This window comes from Equus caballus, chromosome 23 (genome assembly GCF_041296265.1).
Source record: "Equus caballus isolate H_3958 breed thoroughbred chromosome 23, TB-T2T, whole genome shotgun sequence".
NCBI classification, from domain to species: Eukaryota; Metazoa; Chordata; class Mammalia; order Perissodactyla; family Equidae; genus Equus; species Equus caballus.
The window spans coordinates 53,466,319-53,487,099 of NC_091706.1; the positions used below are offsets into that span (position 1 = coordinate 53,466,319).

General features: G+C 39.7%; 1 protein-coding gene across 1 annotated transcript; it reads left to right on the forward strand.

The window, feature by feature from the left end:
• Positions 1–13,347: 13,347 nt before the first annotated feature.
• On the forward strand, positions 13,348–13,935 carry LOC100053069 (interferon omega-2). The gene has a single exon (XM_001497499.3). The coding sequence runs from the start codon at positions 13,348–13,350 to the stop codon at positions 13,933–13,935; it is 588 nt and encodes a 195-aa protein (XP_001497549.3).
• Positions 13,936–20,781: the final 6,846 nt, after the last annotated feature.

Genomic DNA, 20,781 nt, shown 5'->3' on the forward strand with positions numbered 1-20,781 from the left:
AAAGCCTTGGCTGGGCCTTCATTGTAAGGGTCTTGATTTTAGGGATGCTTGAAATTCTCGTGATCTGATTCTAGCTGCAGCATAAACGTACTTTTGACCAGCAATGTCTAAAATCTGAAACAATGGGAAATACTAATTTGATCCCCACCTGTAACCCCTTAGGCTGCATTCTCCTGAATGGGGCAACTTTTAGCTACAAGTAAGTAGTACAAACTACTGAGTCCTCATTGTATTGATCCTTCTCCTCTCAGAGACAGCCACAATTTTCCCTTGTGTCTGTTTTCTGCGTGTGTGTCATTTGTCATAAAAGGAAAAGCCATAGAGAAAGATGCAGGCACTCCATGAGCCTGTTGTCTGGGCAGGCCACAGTAGGCTTTGCTTCAGGGCCTGCCTATGGAGTATGCACATAAGGTGGAGGCTGTTTCTAAGGGCATCTTGGAAGCCAAAAGTGCCACAATATTGGTGGGCATGGGTTGAGCAGTTAGGAGCCATTAGGGCACCTGCAATGTCAAGAAGTCTCCTGTGAAAGGATGAGTTGGTCACAGAATGGGGTAGATGACACAGGTGCCCCTGCCAACTTCAGGAAGATGTCTGTGCAATGACAAGGTACTCTGTAAAGCATACACAATCCTCAACCCCATGGCACCTCCCTCCTAGGTATTATTCTGGCTCTGAGAGACACAAAGCATATCTAAATTTGTTAATGTGTAAATAAGATGAGGGTTTTTTCTGCTTTTTTTCTAGTGCTATGTCTTGAGAGCTTGGCTTTGTGACCTCTCTGGTCATGAGGGGTCCCAGTCCCTTGGGGGCCTTGGTTGTCTCAACATTTGTTGTTCATCAGTGCACTACCACCTGTGTAGCAGAAGCATTTGCTTTCTTGCAGTATTTTGGGGAGTGAAGTTTCTAGATATTGTGAAGGCTGCTTCTTTTACACTCTCTTGTGGGGATGCCTCTTGCATCCATAGTTAAGCCATAAATGCTTATAGATATTGGAACATTAAAAAAACTGATACAGTAAATATGACCCAGAAATTTCACCTTGGAGAAAACTTGAGTAGTTTCTCTGTGCCTTTATGATGTAGTTGGACAGGTAGATCAACCTATAATGTCATTTAACTTACAACCCAATTTCTGAGAAATTAAGAGCAATTATCCTTTTGAAAAAAAATCCTTGCAAGACTAGAAATTCAGCTCTAGAGGCAGTTCAGGTTCCACCCATTTCCCTTATCTCAAAGTGCCTGCACATCCTATGGGGTACGACTAGCCCATCACTAATTCCTAGGACTGAAGGAAAGAAAGAGGAGGGAAAGCAAGAAAAATGACCAGAAAAGCACCCTTGTGAAGAATCTAGCATCTTGAATGCCTTCTCCACAAATATTAGTAAAAAAGGCTTAAAACAAAAATTTGGATTCATAACTAGGAAACCTTGTATCTGATTCATGGCAGTAATTTTAAAACCATAGCTGTGTAGTCTCTGTGTATGTGTGTCTATGTGTGTGTGATATTTTTACCTCTGGATGGTATGGCCAAAAATTAAGAGCTCTGTTTTATTGGCTTAAAGTAAGCACTTACCTAAATTATTTCTAAATGGAAAAGAAATTAACCCTAATGTCTTTTAAATTAACATGATATAAAACTAATCTTTGGTAACCAAAAGCTTATTTAAGATTGTTGGTTTGATTGTAATAAGCATGTCCTGAGAGTTGTCAGTATTTGGATATGATGCAGACATGTCTGGGTTTATTGGTCAGATAAGCTGATATTATCTCTACCACAAAACTGGTTAGCAAAAATAACAACTTACAATGATGGCTAATTTTATCTAATGTCTCATGAAGTTTTGTAGGCAATTTAAGTAATTATTAAAAACAAGCAAACTGAATAAATGTAAAAAGGGTAAAAGTTTTGGGGGAAACGTTTTAACAATTATGTTTTATGATGTATGTACTTAAAATAACAAGACAATGGCTAACTCCTTCAGTGTCACGTGAAGTTTTTGTGAGTAATCTAAATATGATTGTTACAAACAAATGGTCTAGATGAAAGCAAGATAAGATTTTATAGATAAAGTTTTAGCAATAGTTATAGTTTATGATATGAGTACTTAAAATAGCTTCCAAAATCTCTTTGGTGACTTGAAACAAGTTTTACTAGGTTAAACTGAATAATAAAAATTCATTGAGTATCTAGATCATTTCTAAATAAGATAGAATATTAGATGTTAATTATTAAATCTGGTTTATCTACTTTTGGCTTCTTATTACAGAAAAGCTAAAATATGTAAACATGTCATATTTTATTAAAGGTTGTTCTATGAAGTAGCATGTTTCTAGAAATTATTTTTAAAATGTTTGTGAATTTGCCAAGCTGCAGAAAGTTAATATAAAAGAAAAATCACAATTTCTTTTTAGTTTTTACCAGGGTCTGTTAAGTGTTAAAAATTCTAAATTAATATAGGTAAGTAAAGCTACTGTAAACTAATACAGAAAACAGCTCAAGGAAATTAAAATGTATGTTTTCAGTAAAGAGGGAATAGAGAATGGAAATATTTTTGTTTGTTGGGTTAAGAAAGATAAATTTGTCCTAAAATTCTAGAATGAAAAAAAAAGGGAGGAGGGGACAAATTCTGAATGTAAAAACAAAAAAGGCATAGAAGGTTTGTGAAAAAGAAATTCTGAGGAGAGTTTTATGCCAAGTCAAGTTGGCTAAGATTAAAGTAAATCCAATTAAGTAAATGAGTTTTAATGTCAAAAATAAGCTGGTGCAAAAATTAAAATTTGGTTTTCTCTCTCAAAAGGATAATTTTCTAGGACTTTTGGTGTATTATTGATAAAGAAGTTATAAAAGATATTTCCTTAACTTTAAGTCTACTTAAAAGACAGAAAATCTGTTTTGTTAAAAACAATTTCCCATGTTCAGAAGGACTGAGGTTTCTCTATTAAGATTTTATGACTGTTTCTGTTGTCATTTTGAATATATACCTGAGCATTGTTTTGCAGTGAGCTTTGTTTCCTACTTGAACGAGTGTTTTAAAACCTTTTGATATTTTTGACATGCCCTCCCCACCAAAAAAAACAATAGTAATTCAAGTACTGAATAAAGGCTTTCTTTTGACCTGGAAGAAGGAAGAGAATTTCTCTGAGGATTTTCAGAGGACCCTGAGACTTCTCAAAGAAGTTTGCTCTCTTTTCCTAGAAGGAGGAAAATACTAAATTAATTAGTCTTATTTAGTCTGTTAAATTACATGGGAGGCATTGTCAAATAAATGATGACAAACTTCCTAGGTGGTATTATAAATGTTATTGATATAAATATTTTAAAAATTATGAATGTTCCTGAAATTCTGATCTGTCCTGTTTGTCAACCATAACTCTAGTTATTTTTCTATATTTTTTATTGTGGTCTAAATAGTTTATAACATTGTGAAATTTCAGCTGTACATTAATATTTGTCAAACATCATATATATGTGCCCCTGCAGCCCTTGTGCCCACCCTCCCCTCTGGTAACCACTATATTGTTCTCTTTGTTCATAGTTTGTTTATATTCCACATATGGGTGAAATCATGTGATGTTTGTTTTTCTCTGTCTGGCTTATTTTGCTTAACATTATGCCCTCAAGGCCCATCAATGTGGTTGTGAATGGGATGATTACGTCTTTTTTAATGGCTGAGTAGTATTCCATTGTATATATATACCACATCTTCTTTATCTAATCATCAACTGTTGGGCATTTGGGTTGCTTCCATGTCTTGGCTATTATGAATAATGCTGCAGTGAACATAGGGGTGCATAAGTCTCTTTGTATTGTTGATTTCAAGTTCTTTGGATCAATATCCAGTAGTGGGATAGCTGGGTCATATGGTCATTGTATTTTTAGTTTTTTGAGAAATCTCCATACTGTCTTCCAAAGTGGCTGTACCAGTTTGTATTCCCACCAGCAGTGGATGAGGGTTCCCTTTTCTCCACAACCTCTCCAACATTTATTATTTTTTGGCTTGGTGACTATAGCCATTCTAATGGGCATAAGATGATATCTAAGTGTAGTTTTGATTTCCATCTCCCTGATGATTAGTGATGTTGAGCATCTTTTCATATACCTTTTGGCCATCTGTATGTCTTCTTTGGAAAATATCTGTTCACATCCTCTGCTCCCTTTTTGATTGGGTTTTTTATTTTTTGTAGTTCAGTTGTGTGAGCTCTTCATATATTATGGAGATTAACCCCTTATCAGATATATGATTTGCAAATGTTTTCTCCCTGTCGATGGGGTTTTTTTGCTTTTTGATCTTGGTTTCCTTTGTCTTCCAGAAGCTCTTTACTCTGATGAAGTCCTACTTGTTTACTTTTTCTTTTGTTTCCCTTGTCTAAGTGGACACTGTATTTGTAAAGATCCTTTTAAGGCTGATGTCAAAGAGTGTACCGCCTATATTTTATTACAGAAATTTTATGGTTTCTGGTCTTACCTTCAAGTCTTTGACCCACTTTGAGTCTATTTTTGTGTATGGAGAAAGATTATGATCTATTTTCATTCTTTTGCATGTGGCTGTCCAGTTTCCCAGCACCATTTATTGAAAAGATCTTCCTTTCTCCATTGTATGTTCTTGGTTCCTTTGTCAAAGATGAGTTGTCTGTATGTGTGTGGTTTTATTTCTTGGCTTTCAATTCTGTTCCATTGATCTGTGTACCTGTTTTTGTACTAGTACCATGCTGTTTTGATTACTGTAGCTTTGTAATATGTTTTGAAGTCAGGGATTGCGATGCCACCAGCTTTGCTCTTGTTTCTCAGGATTGCTTTGGCTTTTTGGGGTCTTTGGTTGCCCTATATGAATTTTAAGATTCTTCCCTCTATTTCTGTGAAGAATGTTATTAGGATTCTGATTGGGACTGCATTGAATCTGTAGGTTGCTTTAGATAGTATGGCCATTTTAACTATGTTTATTCTTCCAATCCATGTACATGGAATATCTTTCCATTTCTTTACATCATTATCAATTTCTTTCTGTAATGTCTTATAGTTTTCCTTGAATTGGTCTTTCATCTCCTTGGTTAAATTTATTCCTACATATTTTATTCTTTTTGTAGTGATGGTAAATGGGGTTGTATTCTTGAGTTCCTGTTCTGTTAGTTATTAGAGTATAGACATCCACTGATTTTTGTACGTTGACTTTGTATCCTGCAACTTTGCTGTAGTTGTCGACTATTTCTAATAGTTTTCTGATGGATTCTTTAGGGTTTCACATATATAAAATCATGTCATTTGCAAAGAGCAAGAGTTTCACTTCTTCCGTGCCTATTTGGATTCCTTTTATTTTCTTTTCCTGACTAATTACTCTGGCCAAAACCTCTAGTACTATGTTGAATAAAAGTGATGACTGAGCACCCTTGTCTTCTTCCTGTTCTCAGAGGGATGGCTTTCAGTTTTCGCTCCATTGAGTATGATGTTGGTAGTGGGTATGTCATATATGTTGAGGTGTTTTATTTCTATACCCATTTTATTGAGAGTTTTTTTTTTTTATCATGAACGGATGTTGGATCTTGTCAAGTGCTTTCTCTGCATCTATGGAGATGATCATGTGAATTTTCTTCCTCCTTTTGTTAATATGGTGTATCACATTGACTGATTTGCAGATATTGAACCATCCCTGTGTCCCTGGTATGAATCTCACTTGATCATGGTGTATGATCTTTACAATGTATTGCTGTATTCGGTTTGCCAATATGTTTTTTTCCCAAAACTTGGCACCTGAGCTAACATCTGTTGCCAATCCTTGTTTTTCCTTCTTCTCCCCAAAGCCCCCAAGTACATAGTTGTATATTCTAGTTGTGACTGCCTCTGGCTGTGCTAAGCCAATATTTTGTTGAGGGTTTTTTCATCTAAGTTCATAAGCAATATTAGCCTGTAATTTTCCTTCTTTGTGTTGCCTTTATCTGGTTTTGGGATCAGGGTGATGTTGGCCTCATAGAATGTGTTAGGAATATTTCCATCTTCCTCAATTTTTTGGAATAGTTTGAGAAGAATAGTTAACAAATTGTCTTTGAGTGTTTGGTAGAATTCTCCCGAGAAGCCATCTGGTCCTGGACTTTTATTTTCAGGGAAGTTTTTCATTACTGTTTCAATCTCTTTACTTGTAATTGGTCTATTCATATTCTCTATTTCTTCGTGATTCAGTTTTGGGAGGTTGTAAGAGTCTCAGAATTTATCCATTTCTTCTAGATTATCCAGTTTGTTGGTGTATAGCTTTTCATAATATTCTCTTATAATCTTTTGTATTTCTGTGGTATCCATTGTAATTTCTCCTCTTTCATTTCCAATTTTATTTATTTGAGCCTTTTTTCTTTTATTCTTAGGGAGTGTGGCTAAGGGTTTGTCAATTTTGTTTATCCTCTCAAAGAACCAGTTCCTTGTTTCATTGATCCTTTTTACAGTCTTTTTTTGTTTCAATTTCATTTATTTCTGCTCTAATTTTTATTATTTCCCTCCTTCTGCTGACTTTGAGCTTTGTTTGTTCTTCTTTTTCTAATTCTAGGTGTAGTTTAAGATTGCTTAGCTGAGTTTTTCTTGTTTGTTTACATGGTCCTGTATTGCTATAAATTTCACTCTCAGGATCACTTTTGCTCATCCCATAAGAGTTGGCATGGTGTGTTTTCATTCTTGTTTGTCTCCAAATATTTTTTTATTTCTCCCTTTATTTCTTTGATGACCCATTGGTTGTTCAGTAGCATGTTGTTTAGTCTCCACATTTTTGTTCCTTTTCCAGCTTTTTTCTTGTAGTTGACTTCTAGTTTCATGGCATTATGATCAGAAAAGATAGTAGATATGATTTCAATCTTTTTAAGTTTATGAGATTTGCCTTGTTTTCCAATATATGCTCTATCTTTGAGAATGTTCCATGTATGCTTGAGAAAAATGCATATTCTGCTGTTTTCAGATGGAGTGCTCTCTATAAATCTATTAAGTTCATCTGGTCTAACCTTTCATTTGAGTCCACTATCTCCTTGTGGACTTTTTGTCTGCATGATCTATCCATTGATATAAGTGGGGTGTTGAGGTCACGTAATGTTACTGTGTTGTCATTGATATCTCCTTTTAGGTTTGTTAATAGTTGCTTTATGTCCTTTGGTGCTCCTGTGTTGGGTGCACACATGTTTATAAGTGTTATATCTTCTTGGTGGAGTGTCCCTTTTATCATTATATACTACCCTTTTATGTTTCTCTTTACCAGTTTTATCTTGAAATCTACTTTATCTGATATAAGTACGGCAACACCTGCTTTCTTTTGTTTGCCATGAGCTTGGAGTATTGTCTTCCATCCCTTCACTCTGAGCCTATGTTTGTTTCTACAGTTGAGATGTGTTTCCTGGAAGCAGAATATTGTTGGGTCTTTTTCTTTAATCCATCCCACCACTCTGTGTCTTAAAGATTTTATTTTTCCTTTTTCTCCCCAAAGCCCCTGGTACACAGTTGTGCATTTTTAGTTGTGGGTCTTTCTAGTTGTGGCATGTGGGATGCTGCCTCAGTGCAGCCACATAAGTGGTGCAATGTCCACTCCCAGGATCTGAACTGGTGAAACCCTGGGCCACCAAAAAGAAGCACGTGAATTTAATCACTCAGCCACAGGGCTGGCCCTCACTCTGTGTCTTTTGATTGGAGAATTCAATCCATTTACATTTAGAGTGATTATTGATATATGAGGGCTTACTACTGCCATTTTATTGCACATTTCCCAGTTCTTCTGCATTTCCTTTATTTCTTGTCCGATGTATTTCATACTACCAATTTGATTGGATAGTTTTCTCTGTTGGTTTTCTTCATTTTCTCCTTGTTTATTGTAAATGTCTCTGTTCTAATTATTTGTTTACTGGTTACCCTTATGTTCATATAAAAAAATCTCATAGTTGAGATAGTCCATTTTCTGATAGCCTCTTATTTCCTTAGACTATACTGATTCCATCCCTTTCCTCTTCCCCTTCTAAGTTATTTTTTCGTATCTTTTTCCATCTTGTGTTGTGAGTTTGAGGTTAAAAAGATGAGATCAGTTTTGTTTTGGTGTATTCCTTTTCTTTATCCTTGATGTTAAAGTTAAGTGTTTACTAACCTGATCTGATAGAGAGCTGCCGTTTTCTGATTATTGACTACCTATTCATCTCCTTGCTCAGGGCTTTGTAGCCCTTTTCCCAGTTTTTTTTTTGGGGGGGGTATGAGGGCCTTCTTGAGGATTTCTTATGGGGGGGAGGGTCTTGTGGCAATGACTCCCTTAGGTTTTGTTTGTCTGGGAAAGTTTTTATTTCTCTATCATATCTGAAGGAGATTTTAGCTGGATAGAGTATTCTTGGCTGAAAGTTTTTGTCTTCCATGATTTTGAATATATCATTCCACTCTCTCCTAGCCTGTAAGGTTTCTGCTGGGAAATCCACTGAAAGCCTGATAGGGGTTACTTTGTAAGTTATTTTCTCCTGCCTTGCTGCCCTTAGTATATTTTCTTTGTCCTTGACTTTTGCCAACTTCACTACTATATACCTTGGAGTGGGTCTTTTTACATCGACAAAGTTAGGAGATCTGGAGGCTTCTTTCACATGGATTTCCAGCTCCCTTCCCAGGTTTGAGAAGTTCTCAGCTATTATTTATTTGAACAAGCTTTCTGCTCCATTCTCCTTCTCTTTCCCGTCTGGAATACCTATAATCCTTATGTTGCATTGATTGAGTCAGATATTTCTTTGAGAGATTTTCATTTCTCTTTAGTCTTAGTTTTCTCTTCTCCTCCCTCTGAAGCATTTCTGTAGTACTATCCTCTAACTGCCTGATTCTCTCCTCCATATCGTCTCCTCTGTTGTTTAGGGAATCCATATTTTTCTTTATTTCATCCATTGTGGTTTTCATCTCTAACAATTCTGATTACTTTTTCTTTATGGTTTCAATCTCCTTTGTGAAAAAGCTCCTGAATTCATTAATTTATCTTTCTGTGTTTTCTTGTAACTCATCAAGTTTTTTTATGATAGCTGTTTTGAATTCTTTGTCATTTAGGTTATGGATTTCTGTTCCTTCAGGGTAGGTTTCTAGGTACTTGTCACTTTCCTTCTTGTCTGGAGCTTTAATATACCTACTCATACTGCTTGATGAGGTAGATTTTTGCTTCCTTGTGGTGTTCTTATTGGGTCACAGCTGCCATGTACTGCCACAGGATGGGGATCAGATGCTGTGTATTCTGGATCTGGCATGAGCAGAGGCTCCTCAGCTCCAGTCACTGACTGCTTTTCTCTTTGAGCAACTGATGAATGGCAGATCTGGAGCTCTGGGCTGGGGGAGGGGTACTCTCCTTTCCCAGCACTTCCCCCAGCCCCTGCTTGTCTCTCTGTACAGAGATCTGGGTGATTGCAGCACTGTGCACTTTTCCTTTCTCTGCCACCACTGCCAAGCTCTCTGCACCGTACTCCAGATAATTCTGAGGCTGGAGTACCAGGGCACCTCTCTCAGTTGTGCGCTTTCCCCTCTGTGGCTGCCACAGTCTCTGTACCACACTCTGGACAACTCTGGGGTTGCTCACTTTTCCCACCACCACCAGCAAGCTGTCTGTACCTTGCTCTGGGCAAACATGGGGCTGGAGTGCCTGCACCCTTTCCCTCCCACCACTATCATGCTCACCACACTGTGCTCTGGACACTTCTGGGGTTGGAATACAGGGCATGGACAGGGTGCCCTTTTCACCTGCACACTTTCTGTTGCCACAGCCCACCTCTCCCCATGATTCTCCTGTGGATCAGCTTCCACCTCCTCCAGAGGATCCAGCCCCAGCACCATCTTCAGGCATATGGCTGGGTGGGTCTCTCAGACATCTTTTTTGATGTGTATATGTCCTTTGTTGGTGCATGAATGACCTTTTGGTTGTATCTTACAGGGGGGAGTCCAAGGGAAGACCTCACTCTGCTATGATGCTGACATCACTCTCACAATTCTAGTTATTATCTTGAAGTGTTTTATGTCACAGAAATAGACAAGTTTCTTTGTCAATTGCCATTTTGGGGTCTTTTGTTGTTTACAGACAGTTATTGTTTTACTCTGATGATTTTGCAAAATATGTTTCATCTTCAGAGAAATTCATGGGAAGGATTCTGTCACTTACTCTAAGGTACATGTTTCTAATAAACTTTCAGGTCATAAAACCAAACTGGGTGAGAAATTACAGAACTCTCACAGAGAAACTGATAACCTCATAAATCAGCCAACAGAAGATTAAGATCAAGAGTTGATTATACAGGACTGTTTGAACTGATGAGGAAGATTATAATTTTTTATGACTTTTCTTTGAAACGTTGATTTTTTTGACATTTTGCTTTGCTTTCTCAGATTTAAGGAAATCTTTTTCCTTTTTCTCTTATGCTAACTATGACTTATAGCAATTTGGTGAAATTATACCTTTGTGAGTAGAATTGAAACATTTACCTTTTTCTCCCTACCTGACCCCTCCAGAATTTAGAAACACTTAGTGAGTGAGTATGGTTATTTTCATAGCAATATAGTTATTTCCATAAGTTCAATAAGAATCTCTTCTCCTTATAACAGGACACATTTGGAAACATTGTTTATATAACCAAGGCTTTGACAGGGATCTCATATTTGAGAGAAACATACAGACTCAGATATGACAAGACAGCTTTTGAGGAATAAAGGTTAACTTCCTGGAATAAAGCCACTTGGAAATATTGGCCTGGTACCTTGTTTGCAAGGATTCCAGCAACCTGGGTAAGTAAGGAAGGTCACTTATCTGGCAGGTGCCTGGGACCTTGAAATACTTTGGGGAACCTCAAGAGAAGAGAGGAATTCACCCAAATCTAAGGTATTGCAGGTGAAGCCTGATGACAAATCTTTGGTTTGGCTTTTCTGGCTGAGAGAGGCCTTTAAAGTTCTACCTGAGATTCCTCATAAAAAGTTCCAGTAAAGCAGATTTAAAAGAGCATATGTGATCAATGGCTATTCTTGCTGTACTTATGTAAATAATTGAATTAAGTTTTATTGAAATGAGGCTTATTTTGCAAATTAATAAGCCTTAATTGGCTATCTTTGGTAAAAATGAGGGTGGTTTTAGAGAGAAAAATTATGTTTCAGTAGAAACTATGATACATATTCATGGATATTAGATTCTAGTTCTGTTAATTGCTTTGAGGTTTTTGTTTGTATCTGTCTACTGAACTGGATCCTAAATTCTTCTAGTCTCTTGAAATGTCTGGCTACAAATCTCCAAACTAACAATTTCAATGTTTTCCCATTATTTTCACTTGGAATCATTAAGAACTGAACCTGCCTTTTTCCCTGAAGCCTTGCAAACTGAAGCTGGAGGACTTGATATAAACTTACGAGAGATTCATGTCTGTTGCTGTGTAAACCCCTCAAAAAGAACTTGAATGCCTAGTGACATCATCAGGGACATTTCAAACTGCAAAAGATGCTTTGGCCCTGACATCTAGAATCTTCTTGACTGGCTACCCCCTGGGCTCAGAAACTGGTTTATCATCTGCTCCCACCATTAACCTTCTTTTCCTTTTGTCTCTCTAGAAATACATATTAAATACTTGATTACTTACTTACCCAATATACGCCTAACTTTGGAAGCCCACCTGTATCACCATCTTACTAAGAGACTGGTTTAATGAGATGGAACAACCTATGCCCCTCATCAACACTATGTCCCTCAAGATAGAGGGACAAAAAACAAAAAGGGGGAATTGAAACCGGCTCAACACAATGCTGACCTAAGGGAAGCCATATTGTAGAAAAGAGACCACCCTGTAACTTTGAATAACCTCTGACTAACTAACCTAGTTGTATTTTCACCCTCTAGGAGATTCACCTGTATGGTAGATTTTTTGATCCCTGCTTGTGCACATACCTCCCAGCTGTGATAAGATGATAACTGTGTTCTTTTGAGTTCCTTAGGAATGTGATCACCCCCAAACAGAGAATCTATGCTGAAAGCCATCATCAATGAAAACTGAAAGATCTGGTGTGGTGACTCCCAGTCTGTAACACCAGAGGGTCAACATTCCTAACCTCCTTTACTAGAGCCCACTGGCCCATATAACTGCTTCAAGATTCTGTGCCCCCTTTAAGATGGTTCTTTTGGACATTAGTCGGCCATCTTCCCTCTTACTAGAAAGCTGTAATAAAATGCCCTTTCTCTGCCACCATCTTGCCTCTTGACGATTGTCTTTTCTCTTCTGGTGAGCAGATTGTGCCCTTTGTGTGGTAACAGTCACCACTGAGAACTATGATCCTTCACACAAAAGCTCTCTGAGCAAAGCAAGGGTCCTGAAAGAGTAATTATTTTGCCAACACAGAAACAGACCACTCCACAGAAAAGAAATGTTGAAGTCCTCAGGATGTGGTCAGCCTGCCCTCAGTTCATGAGTCCAGGAAAGTTCAGGAAGAGGCCTCTGTCACTCTGGAGGAGAGGGTGGTCCTAGATGTGATATGTACCTTGTGATTGAGGCAGTGCTGGGAAAATAAATTATCTTGGATTCAAATATCCACACCCAAATGGTGTGAAAGAAAAAGCTCCTGAAAAGAACTGGGACTCCAGCAGGGGGCTTTGGTACAGCCTGAGGGGCAGCATAGGCCTCCAGCAAGAAAATAGTGCAAAGAAAGGAGAATGTCTATGTTAGTCCTGACTTTGGCACCAGGGAAGCATAACCACATGGATCTGCATGAATAAATTCTAGAAGGAAAAGATACATCTGAGAAGTTCATTCACTCATAATCATCAGCCTCTGCTGTGAATCAAAGAGTAAATGAAATCTAGTCCTTGGTTCTAAAGAACTTAATTGCCAAAGGTGGTCTGGTAAATCCCTCAACAAATACAGACACACTTGGGGCTGAGGGAGCCTGCCCTCCTATGTAAAGTGAGGAGAGCAAAATGGAGCCTAAAATCAGGGCTAAAAATGTGTCATAGACAGAAAAGACAATACTTACATATGAAAAAGTGTGCGTGTGTGTGTGTGCGTGTGTGTGTGTGAGAGTATTTATATATCTACATCACTCTGACTTTAAGACAAAGACCTTTCTCATTTGATTGATGAGTATCCATTCAGATTGGCACATGTGAAGTTTACTGGGAAAATTAAACTTCTATTGCAAAACTAATAGTTTGGATTGATGACGTCTTCTTAGACCACATGGAGAATATGTAAATGAAAACAAAAAAAGGAAGTAAAACTGGAGAGAAATGTTTAGAAAATGAAAATTATGGTGTTCCCTATTTAATGGCCATGCTTGGAAAGAATGTCATCAGAGAACCTCGGGTCCAAGGTTCAGAGACACCCAGCTCAGCCAGCCAGCAGCACCCTCGTTTTCCCCATGGCCCTCCTGCCCTCTCTCTTGACGGCCCTGGTGGTGATCAGCTATGGTCCTGGTGGAGCTCTGGGCTGTGACCTGCCTCAGAACCACATCCTGGTTAGCAGGAAGAACTTCGTGCTTCTGGGCCAAATGAGCAGAATCTCCTCCGCAGTCTGTCTGAAGGACAGAAAAGACTTCAGGTTCCCCCAGGACATGGCGGATGGCAGGCAGTTCCCAGAGGCCCAGGCCACGTCTGTCCTCCACGAGATGCTCCAGCAGATCTTCAGCCTCTTCCACACAGAGCGCTCGTCTGCTGCCTGGAACACGACCCTCCTGGACGAACTCTGCACGGGACTCCTTCGGCAGCTGGAAGACCTGGACACCTGTTTGGAGCAGGAGATGGGAGAGGAAGAATCTGCCCTGGGAACTGTGCGCCCTACACTGGCCGTGAAGAGGTACTTCCGGGGGATCCATCTCTACCTGAAAGAGAAGAAATACAGTGACTGTGCCTGGGAGATTGTCCGAATGGAAATCATGAGATCCTTCTCTTCATCATCAAACCTGCAAGAAAGGTTCAGAATGAAGGATGGAGACCTGGGCTCACCTTGAAAAGATTCTTCTCGACTACTGTGCCACGTCACCCTTGCATGTAGTTTTGCTCATTTCGAAAGGCTCCTACTTCTGCTTTAGTCACAGAATTTATTGAATTAATTCAGCTGAAAGTTTGTCAGTAGTATTAAGAAAGAATATGTTAAAAATATTCAAATCCTGGGGTACCTGTAAGAGATGACTGCCCTGATGTATTTATTTATTATTTGTGTTTATTTATTTATTCTTGCATCTTATCATATTTATGTATTTTTATATAACTGATATTTGCCCTTACATTATAGTAAAATTTAAAAAACATGTTCATCTTTTCTTTTCTTTAAATTTGCATTTTATTTATTAAATTCTTATCAAGGAAAACTTCTTGAGTTTTTTATTCTTAAAACCTAAATCTTTATTTTTTCTATGTAAATATACCTCAAAATAGTATTTGTCTATTCAGTCCCATGGGACTGTCCTATCAATTGTCAGAAAATGCCTGTCAAAAGCTGGAATTCCCTGAATGCTCACACACTGCTGGTGGGAATGCAAACTGGTGCAGTCACTATGGAAAACAGTTTGGAGATTCCTCAAAAAACTAAAAATAGAAATACCGTATGACCCAGCTATCCCACTACTGGGCATCTACCAAAACAAATTGAAATCAACAATCCAAAGTAACATATGTACCCCTCTGTTCATTGCAGCACTATTCACAATAGCCAAGACATGGAAACAATACAAGCGCCCATTGACAAATGATTGGATAAAGAAGACATGGTACATATATGCAATGGAATACTACTCAGCCATAGAAAAAGACAAAATCATCCCATTTGCAACAGCATGGTTGGACCTGGAGGGTATTATGCTAAGTGAAATAAGCCAGATTGAGAAAGACAAACACCTTATGACTTCACTCATATGTGGAATATAAACAAACACATGGACTAAGTAAACAGTTTAGTAGTTACCAGGGGAAGGGGGCTGGGGGGTGAGCCCAGGGGTGAAAGGGAGCACTTATGTGGTGATGGACAAGAAAGAAAGTACAACCGAAATTTCACAATGATGTAAACTATTATGAACTCAATTAAAAAAACTGTAAAAATAAAAATATAAACTTTATTTTAGCATGAAAAAAAGCTGGAATTCCATGGGATTGTGAGGAGTCCTGGAACATACGGAAACCGTCAGTTCTTATGTCAGAGGTGATTTATGCTCAGTCAGCAAACAGTAGGAAGGGTAAATATCTGGGAGAAGGAGTCACCTCCTAGAGTGAAGCGAGAAAGAGACGTGGTATTTGTCGGCTGATCCTGGTACCTGTGCTCTTCCTCCCGGCCCCTCCCCGGCCCTGCTTATGGAGTCCCTTCCCTCCCTTACACAGTCTCTTCACGCCCTCCACCTTACTGTCCATCCACAGGGTGCTCTGGTTCTGTTGTGCTTTCTAGCCTCAAGGTTTCTGCTAAGAGCGGAAAGCTACAGGGAGAGAGCAAAAGTTCAATGACAGCTCTAAGTTTTTCAAGACTCTTGTAGGCAGATTTGTTTCTGTGAATGTCCTGATGAATAGTTTTGGTTCCTGAGGGAATGCCCCTGTTTCAGGGATGAAATAGGCACTGAAAGGAAAAGGAATCAGTAAAAGGAAAAGAAAATGAAAAAAAAAAGAGTAAAAGTAAAAGAAATCGGCTGAACCCCGTTGACCCTAGGGGCTAATGAAACCCTCTTATGGAAGGTGCACCCCTGGTGGCCACGTGTGACAAGTCTGTGGTCAAAGGTGGGAGACAGGCTTCTCTTCCATGCACAACTCCTACCCCTTCCCGGGGACTCATCTCCAAAAGCAACAATAGGCCTTTTCTGGCAAGAATTGATCTAATACTGGAATATGACAGTTTCTTAGCTTTTATCTTCACAAAAAGAACAAGTCGACAGCTTCAGGCAGGGCAAAGCCTCTTTGGGCAATGGGTAGCTGTGGAGAGAAGGGGATTAAATGTGTTTCCTGCCTCCAGCCTTCTGCTAAACGCTTCCTGACTACCATCCCTTATGCACACTGTGGGCTGGAGCTGGACAAAATGGGCGTGGGACTGCAGTGGTGTTTGGATTAACGGGAACTCTCATAGTTGATGGTGATAAATGTCATTGTAAATAGCAAATTTCCAGTTTCACAAATTCCTTCCAAATATCTGATCCTGTCTGACTGTCTGACTGGAAAATATCCTCATCATCATATTGAATGACGGTATTGGCAGCCCTTCCAGGTAGTCAAACAGAGAGCTCAGACATGTTTCATGAACTTTCAGGGAACTCTAATATTACCAACTGACAACCAGAGGCCTTTTCATTCAAGTCTATGAATGTTGGTAGAAATCGAGAGGTGTTGCTATAACCTGCACAGTAATGTACTGGAGATAATTAACCAGGAAGTGTGTGTGTTTGTGAATTGCTCAGGTAGCAGGCAGGGCTGTCATTTGGGAGGGTTTCTTGAATCTTTGCCTCAGATGATACAGCCAATGCTTTAGCTTGCTTTTCTATAACTTGTGGGTGGGGAGGGTCTTAGTAATATTTAAATTTTAATAGATTTTTGTCTTTTGTCTTTCTTCCTCTGCTACTATTTCTCTGTGGACCAGTTTAGGAGCAGGAGAAAGACTTGGCTATTTTGGACTTGTGTTGTGTTTCCTTCTTTGATTATGTAATATCTTCAAATATTATGATCTTTTCTATGTGAGGTGCTGTAGAATAGACATATATATATGTATCATATATCTATATCTATACATATATATACATACATGCATATAATTTTGTTCATTTTGTTGTATTGTTATGTTGAGCATGAAAAATTCTCCTAGCCAGCCCTGTACTGTCACTTTGCCCTGAAAATCTCTGCAGCCATATCCTGTGTACTGTCTAGGAGTTATTAATACATTTGTGATCATATATTTAGGAGTTTATGTCTATTGGAAAGTATTGGAGACCTGAAAGGCGGGGCCAGCAGCGGCAGAGCTGCAGGGTGAGTGAGCGCCGAACCACTGCAGCGCTGAGCTGTCCACCCTGGACAGCTCCCTCCATGTCTCTGGACTTAGCTGCCCAAGACACATGCGGCTGGGGAAGAGGACCAAGGGAGACCCAGGTCACCACTATGGTGGCCGTGAACATCTGCAGGGAATCACTGTGCAGGGTCAGCTGGAGGCAGCTGAGTGTGAACAGAGCCACACCTTGATCCTCCCTGCCTGCCAACATCCTGTGCTGTCATGGGCAAGACCCCGGGGATGACCAGCCAGGCACAGAAACATTAAACAGACGGAGCTGCAGCACCTACACGGCTCACATCTACACCACACAAACTGTAAAGAATCCGGGAGCTCACTGCACAGGCATTTAGGAGCTTTGGAGTTCTGACTCCACTAGGAGGAGACTGCATCAGTCACACGAGCTCATTTGCTCAGTAAAACAGAAGTGAGCATCAAGCACTGTGAGGTAGTAAGAGCCAGCAGCAGCTGGAGAAGTTGGAAAGTAGGAAAGTTGGCACGTTTTGGTATACAGGGCTCTTGATTGCACAGGTTAAATAGGAGAGGCCAAGTGTGTTACATTCAAGGTACAAATGTGTTGTTTGGCCAAGGTGGAGGTGTGCTAGTCTAACCTGTAAGATCATGGTGGGCTCCGACACTTACGGTTCTCTGCCTCCAGATCCATTTTAGGGCAAGTTGCAGGATGGCTGGTTGTTGATCTTGCCAAGTTGACACAGAAAATTAGCCTTCACAAAGACTGCCCTGGAGAAAGGATGTTCCGATTCTCAGCAGCGTCTCTGGTTCTATGGACAGTGATATTCCCAGAATGTAGTTAAGAGCTCAGGCTGTGGAGTCAGAGGTCTGGATTTCACAATGTTGCCATGACCTTGGAAAAGTTATTTATCTCCCTGTGGCTCTGTTTTCTTCTTCATAGAATGGGGAGAATGAAAGGACTTACATCTGCCTGTTTTGTTAACTGACATGCACTGAAGTGACCGACACATGCAGGTGCTTGGGAAACACCTGTTTTATAAATGCATGTTCACTCAAGGCAGTGATCAGAGGAATGAATCCCATTATTAACATTCTTAGAACAGCACCTAGTCGATAGCAGGTGCTCAATGTCATCCTTATTTTAATATTGTCATAGAATATTCTAGCTGTATTATCTTGAGTATTAATTTTATTGAGATGACCCAAGTTTCTGAATGGATTCATTCATTGTGTGACATGCCCATTGCAAAGGACTAATATCCATTATTCTACCAGATAGAATTAGTAAGTTGGTGTTCTTCTTTAAAGTGATTCTTTCATGAGTTGGTTGGTATGATTCCCCTTCATTGTTCCCAAACTGATTACGTCTGGATAAAAAAATATAATAGTCACATGACTGGTTTTGCAAAGCTGAAGGCTGGCCTTTGGACAAGGATTACTTTTCTTTAAGCCCCTACCAGAAGGCATCAGCTTACTGCTTTTGCTGCACTTCTACTGTGCCTTTCATCCTTCCTCTTTGCTATAAGCCTTAGACCCCAGTTCTGTTGCATTGAATTTAGCTAAATTATATTTTGTCATTTTGTTACTTGAGGAAGGTCAGCCTTTTTGTTCAATTCAGGCCTTCAACTGACTGGATGAGGGCCTCTCACATTGGGGAGGGCAGTCTGCTTTACTCAATCTATCCACTAAAATCTTAATCTCATCCAAAACACACTCACAGACACACCTAGAATATTGGACCAAATATCTGGTACCCCACGGTCCAGTCAAGTTGACACATGAAATTAACCATCACTAGGGACAGAAGATGAAATACTGTAAAGCTCAGTGGGTTGGTGAAGTCTATATCTCTATAAACCTGAGTACTCTGTATACATTGGGTTATATCATTTCGACCTGATACAGAGACACTCCTATTGGACACTCTTGTTCACCCTGTGCCTCACTTCTCCCACAATTCTCTTCTCATTCATCTAGAACCTAGGTCCTAAATACATCTGTCACCAACACAAGGGCAGCTCAGACCTCAGTTTCCCCACAGGAGTCTGAGAGTTCGAGTAGCATGTAAACACGAAGTCCAGAAACATGGACGACTTGGATTCATATAAGTTTAGCACCACCAGTGTGCAGAGTGCTGAGACAGGCCTGCTGGAGATAGGAGACTACTGTGTAACTCTTTGAACCCTCCTTGGCCTCAGGTTCCTCCTGTCCTGTGAAGAGGAGAAAACAGCATGGTTCCTAGTCTATCCTGTGCTCAAATCTGACTCTGTTTCTTACCAGCTGTGGCCTTTGGGCAAGTCCCTTCTCTTCTCTGAGCCGCAGGTCTCCCCACAGCCTTCTGGGACACAATTTAGAAAATATGAACTCTAGAAACATGTGTGAAACCCTCTGAAAAGCGATATGTGGAGCATGGTGGTTATTGTGAGACACATTGAATTGTGTTGAATTGGACTGTTTTCCAGGTTGCCATGATATTTTTCACAGCATGGCTTGTTGGTTAAAGAATGTGATCCTGCAGCCCGAGTTCCTGTGCTTGATCCCAGCTCTTCTATTTAAGAGCAGTGTGTCCTTGACAAATAATATAAACACTAGAATCCTTAGTTTCCTCATGTTTAATATAGGGACAATAATAGTATGTTTTCATAGGATTATTGTCAGGATTAAATGAGTAAATACACACAAAAGGTATAAAAGTGTGCCTGGAAAAAATAAGCAGGACTGTTAGAAGTCCCAGAACGGTCACGCTCAGAGAACAGCTGGGAGAGCTGGTCTCAGGTGGTGACCGGGAGGCAGCACTTGGGTGGCGCTAGATCCTGGGAAAAATCTTCTTCTTCTTCTGTTTCTTTTTTAACGTGGGTGCTAGTTTCACAGTGTCTTCAGTGTATGAAAACTCCCTGTGCTGAATACCAACGATATTTGCAATCTGTATTATACTTCTAAAAGTGTTCTTGGGATTTAGAAAAAATTGTTGGGAGACTTTTGGACCTCCAAAAGCTGAGGATGTGGTGGCATCCGAGCCTATTTCTCTAAGGAGAAAATGGAAACTCCAGCTACTATCTGGGGTAAAAATGGAGTAAAGAGAAAATGCACTAAAGCAATATAAATATCCTTCTCTCCTTTGATGTCCTTGCTACTTTCTACCTACAAGAAATGGCATGGCACGCATGTGCACACACGTACCTGTACTTTATGTATACCACATGTACCTTAGTGTGCATATGCACATTATATACACTACACACACATATATGATCCACTCACAGGTTGCTGTTGGAAAGCAGGGAGGATAAGTAAATGCAATCCAGTGACCACGAAGACTGGTAGCATCTACTAGGCTGGATGGTGAGGAGGGGCCTCAGGTACACATGTTTTTGTCCCCTTCCCCCAACTCAAGAACCCTTTGTGACTGTCCCCTAACTGGGATATGTGCCTGGGATTCGGTTAGAGTCTATTATCTCTGTGCTCAGTTGCCTTGGGCAGCAGTGTGCAGTAGACGGAGAACATCACCTTGTTTCATCCGCATTTTACTAAACCCTGGGGCTCAGGTTCTACCCACCACCATTCTCTTTATTTGAATACAGTTGGCATAATCTTTGTCATGTTACTGCACTCAGTGGTGTCCAGATTTACCAATGTTTCAAAAAAAACACAGACAACAATCAGGTAAGGGAAGCCAGGGTCCCGCCTAGAAAAGAGATTGAATCGGGCTTTTCCTTTCCTATTCCCACTATTCTAAACCAATTGTTAGAATGGCCAGACCTCAGGAATGGGAACTCTCAGGGAAGATTAGATCATCAATCTATGAGAACTGGTAGGGCAGGGTACAGGGCAGAGTGGAGACTAGGGCTTCTATCCATATCACAGGCCATAC